The sequence below is a fragment of the Camelina sativa genome, chromosome 4, assembly GCF_000633955.1.
Source record: "Camelina sativa cultivar DH55 chromosome 4, Cs, whole genome shotgun sequence".
Classification (NCBI taxonomy): Eukaryota; Viridiplantae; Streptophyta; class Magnoliopsida; order Brassicales; family Brassicaceae; genus Camelina; species Camelina sativa.
The window spans coordinates 5,823,682-5,828,898 of NC_025688.1; the positions used below are offsets into that span (position 1 = coordinate 5,823,682).

Consider the following 5,217-nt stretch of genomic DNA (forward strand, 5'->3'; position numbering starts at 1 on the left):
AGGAAGAAGAGGAGTGAGGCTACAACACGTGTGGAGTAGAAGTAATATATGTGCGAGACTAAAATGTGATGTTGTATATAAATGTGGAAAATAGAAAAAAATAGTTTTCATGTTTGTTGTGAGGAAACTGAGTCGCATGTGACTTCTGAGGGAGACGGTTATGATCTAGCTGCGTCTAGAGGTCTCTCTGGTTCTACACTTGTATCAGATTGTTTTCAGAAAATAAAGGAGTGATTCTTTTCTTATCAATTGGTGCGCTTGTGTGCTAGATCGAGTCTTCGCATGAGATTAGGGTTTGCGAATTTGGGGAATCAATCAATTTCGAGCAATTGAACAAGTCTTAACGTCGGTGAAGGAGTTATCAACCGAGGAGCAGGCTTCAATTGAGTTTTACGAGCAGCTTTCGCAAATGAAGACGAAGATGCGAACTTTGGATCTACAAGCGAAGGATCAATTTGAGTCGCTAGATTCCAGAATCGTAGCGCAAGATCAGATGTTGAAGGAGATTAGCAAAAAACTAGATGATAAATGGCTTGAGTTTGCTGCGTAACCAAGAACCTTCGACTCGGTCTTTCTACAGATGGGATGAATCCTTTTGCTATTCAAAATACCAAGTACAGTGTGTGGCCAGTGTTGTTGGTGAACTACAACATGCATCCAAATTTGTGTATGAAGGCTGAGAATATCATGTTGACTATGTTGATCCCTGGTCCAACAGCTCCGAGTAACAACATTGATGTTTATCTAGCTCATTTGATAGATGATTTGAAGGATTTGTGGAATGAGTGTTTTGAGGTCTATGATTCATATCTGAAAGAGCATTTCACACTTAGAGCTTTGTTATTGTGGACTATCAGTGACTATCCAGCCTTAGGGACATTGTCTGGCTGTAAAGTGAAGGGTAAGCAAGCGTGTAATGTTTGTGGAAAGGGTACACCTGCTAGGTGGTTGAAGTTTAGTCGTAAGTATGTATATATGGGAAATAGGAGACGACTCAGACCTGGACATCCTTACAGACGCAGAAAAGGATGGTTTGACAACACGGTTGAGGAAGGGACTGCGAATAGGATTCAAACAGGTCATGAAAATTTTGAGACACTTAAGGATTTCAGGAATGATTTTGGAAGACCCTTGGATAAGGAAACTAAAAGGAAGAGAAAGATGTTAGCAGATGAGGAGATTTCAGAGGAAGAGTGTGAAGAAACTTATGATCAGTGGCGATGGAAGAGGCGGTCAATTTTATTTGACTTACCTTATTAGAAGGTAATAGTTTATATTTTATTAATTTGTAAGGTCAATTAACATCACAGTAGTTTGTAAACTTTGATTTTTTTGTCTTTTCATGTGTTAGGAATTGCCGGTGCGACACAACATTGATGTTATGCACGTAGAAAAGAATGTGTCGGATGCTTTATTATCTACATTGATGCAAATGGCCTGAAAGCAAAAAAAGACTTGGAAGATATTGGGATTCAAAAACACTTACATTTAGAAGTACGGGGTAAGAAAACGTACTTGCCTCCTACAGCTTAATGGTTGTCTAAGGCAGAAAAAAAAAGATTTTGTGAGCGGTTGGCTAAATTCAGAGGCCCTGATGGCTATTGCAGAAATATTGCCAATTCTGTTTCAATCAACCCTCCTATGATTGGTAGTTTAAAGTCCCATGTACTCATCCAAAATTTTGTTACCTGCTGCATTGAGAGGATTGCTTCCAAGAGGACCTCGGGTGGCGGTAACTCGATTATGTAACTTCTTCAACAGATTGTGCCAGCGTACCATTGATCCTGAGAAGCTGCTCTCATTGGAATCTGAGATTGTGGAGACGATGTGCCAACTGGAGCGGTATTTTCCTCCATCACTTTTTGATATCATGTTCCATCTCCCTATACATCTAGCAAGAGAAGCACGTTTAGGAGGACCTGTACACTTTCGTTGGATGTATCCTTTCGAGAGGTTAAGTTCTATCTATTGTAATTCGTCTAAATATATAAATGTGTTAGGTTTGGGATACTGATATTACATTGTGCAGGTACATGAAAATACTCAAGGCATATGTTAAAAATTATGCAAGGCCAGAAGCATGTATGGCTGAGGGATACTTGGCTGGAGAACGTATAGCATTATGTTTGGAGTTAAAAAAATCAGTACATGTTCATGAAGCAGTAAGCCGTAATGAAGATATTGAGACAGATGGACTTGTTGTCGAAGGCTGATCGCTACAGAAGGGCAGAGAGGTGACCCTTTCAGATAGAGAGAGAGAGGTAGCACATCGATATGTTTTGATGAACTTGGCAATTATGGATCCTTATGTACAGTAAGTTAAAACATCCCCTGTCAATTAGCTGCAACTTTACTTATCTTGCATATCATATACATTGTTTTGCTCTGCTGAAGTAGGATGCATTTAGAAGAATTGCAAGCTAAGGATGTTCGATGCGCTAGAAGTGAAACTGTTTTATGGAAATATCATACTGGCCAGTTTACATAATGGATTAAGAAAAAGGTTTGTACACATCCATTTATATGTTAAGTAGTCTTTAGTTTCAAATCAGTCACTTACATTTTTATATTCTTATTAATTAGATTCCTTCTAACTCGAAAGATCATTCGAAGAAGTTGAGGTGGTTAGCATTTGGACCGAGATATATTGCACAAGCTCATAAAGGTTTTGTCATTAATGGGCATCGCTTTCACACTGATGATGTTAAGCGGAAGACTCAAAATTCTGGAGTGACATATGAAGCTTTCAACATGTGTAGATTTTCTGCACGCGATAATAGACAGATGGCTGACATAGTTACATACTATGGTGTGATTAAGGAGATAATTCTTATGGACTACCATATGTTCACAATTCCATTATTCAAATGCAATTGGGCCAACATAGGATATGGTGTGAAAGAAGAAGATGGATTCACGCTCGTTAACCTTCATATGAACCAAACAGCATATCTCTGAGATCCATACATTCTCCCATCACAAGCAAAACAAGTCTTTTACTCTAGAGAAGAGGACTCATCTTTGTGGTATGTCGTAATGAGAGCACCACCAAGGGGCTATCACGAGTTGGAGACAGTAGAGGACTTTGTTGGTACACCTTCATCAGTCCAGATTCCTGATGATTTGGATAATCAATCTTCTGATGATGAGAGTTTTTTTTGCTAGGGATGATTGTGATGGGATTATAGTGGCAGAATAATATGTCCATGTTGAATTAGGTTTGAACAACTGTGATTTGTAGCTAATTTAAATTTTTGGTTGGTGGTCTAGGATAAAAAATGGTGAGGTCAAGAGGAGGAATAGTCCGTCGAAGTGCACGTCAGCAAGGTTTGGATCCCAGGTCTCCCCTAGATACGAAAAAACTAATAAACAGAGGAAACAAAAGAATCTGGCTGTTAAATTGGGTGACATTGATGGTGTTGAGAATCAAGAAGTTGCTATTACAGAAATTGATCCAAAAGAATCTGTTGAGAAACCAAATGGTGGGGTTCCAGACCAAAACGTCGCTGAAGTTGATGGTTGGGTTCCAGAACAAAATCCTGAGGAACTCAATAGTGGGGTTCTAGAACACACTGTTGAGGAAGTAAATTCTCAATTACCAGATAGTGGGGTTGCAGAACAAACTGTGGAGGATAATCCTTCTCAATTACCAGATGGTATGCTTCCAGAAGATCAACCTAGGTTCTCAGATGGAACTGAGAATAGGGAGCAAGAATCTCATAATTTTATTAATGAAGAAGTACAAACACCGCAGTTAGGTGTAAAAGAAAATAAGAAAAGAGGACCAACCAAGATGCGTAAAGTGGCGAAGGATCCTAAGGAAAAAGTAGATGTGGTATTCAGTGAGCTTGGTGAGCACTATGGAAAAGGTTCAGTAACACTATCATCTTTTCTTGGTGCTCTTGTCTGGGAACATGTTCTGGTAGTACTTGATGATTGGAGGAAAGTCGATAAGCAGACGAATGATACATTATGGGAAGCAGTTCAGGTTTACTCTTTTCTACTATATTTAATAAACTCATTCTCAATTATCTTGTTTAGCTTTTGAATCAGAGAAGTGAATGAGATGAGATTACTGATCCTTTAATTCTAAATGGTCGTTTTGGATCGAACTCCTCAGACTGAAAATTGCGTTTTATATGTATATATGAAAAGAAGAACCCTAACCCTTTTATTTGGACCTATGTTTGGGTCTTAACGTTTGGGTTGGGTGTTGAGACTTAAACTTTGTCGCTACCACTTTTTTTACAAAAGTGTCCACTCTAAAAAAAAAAACCACTTAATTTTGAACTCCTCTACTATATTATTAACAATTACAATGATAAAACATGTTATTTTAAAATCCACTTGTTTTGATTTTTATAATTTACAATTTTACATGGATTTACAAATTATTCATCCAAAATAAACATCTTAAAATAGTTTGTATTAAATACCATGTTTTTTTGTGGAATTTTATGTGCTTGCACTTAATAACATCTCCAAATGATCGGGGATTAGCAAAACTTTTTCCAACTTCAAGTAGCCAATTTTTACATCTAAAAAACTCATAACTAGAAAAATTATATGGTTTCATTAACACAGAATGTTATCATACGGTTATAAATAATGAATTAAATAAAAAATGAATTTTTACAAGAATTTTAAATAAATGATAGACTCAACACAATACAAATAGTATTGTTTAAAGCTTATATTGATCACCTTAAATATTGAAACTTCTTTTGATTTTCAAATAGCTCATAACATTTTTAATATATCCAATCAAGTGCTTTATGCATATTAACCGCGTTTCTTATATGTTTACCACCTTCTTTCTTTAGATAGATGCCATCTTCTCTCGCTCTCCAATCCCATACGCCTCCATGATCAGAATGACTAAAAAGTTTAAATGCTGTAAAGTTCTGATAGTGTCTGTAGTTAGGCCCTTGTCGCAAGGTACACATGAAACGAGTCGTACCCCAAAAGTTAGTGCCAAAATAGTTTTCAAACTGCTGTCCAATGGGTATTATTTTTGGACCTAGAACGTCATTTTTGGAATAACATCTCATCCAAAGGAGTTTTTTGAATTTAAGTTCGTTGGCAATCTTTATTCCGGAACCAGATACATGACCAAGCATGCAAAGGCTACACACAAATAGAAAGATTGAGAAGTTTTTCATTATTATGTATTTTTGGATTGTTTTTGGAAGATCCGTAGATCTTTTGTTTTATACA

At 37.0% G+C, this 5,217-nt stretch overlaps 2 protein-coding genes across 2 annotated transcripts in view; one reads left to right on the forward strand and one right to left on the reverse strand.

Annotated features, from left to right (window-relative positions):
- The window catches only part of LOC104783571 (acyltransferase-like protein At3g26840, chloroplastic), a 3,100-nt gene extending 1,840 nt beyond the window's left edge, over positions 1-1,260 (forward strand). The window contains exon 6 of the mRNA XM_010508714.1: positions 581-1,260. Within this exon, the coding sequence (XP_010507016.1) occupies positions 581-1,260 (680 nt within the window). The remainder of the gene's footprint in view (positions 1-580) is intronic.
- LOC104779907 (pumilio homolog 15-like) lies at positions 4,596-5,217 on the reverse strand. Its single transcript, XM_010504331.1, has one exon. It carries the CDS (start codon positions 5,160-5,162, stop codon positions 4,752-4,754), a length of 411 nt encoding a protein of 136 aa, XP_010502633.1. The 5' UTR covers positions 5,163-5,217; the 3' UTR covers positions 4,596-4,751.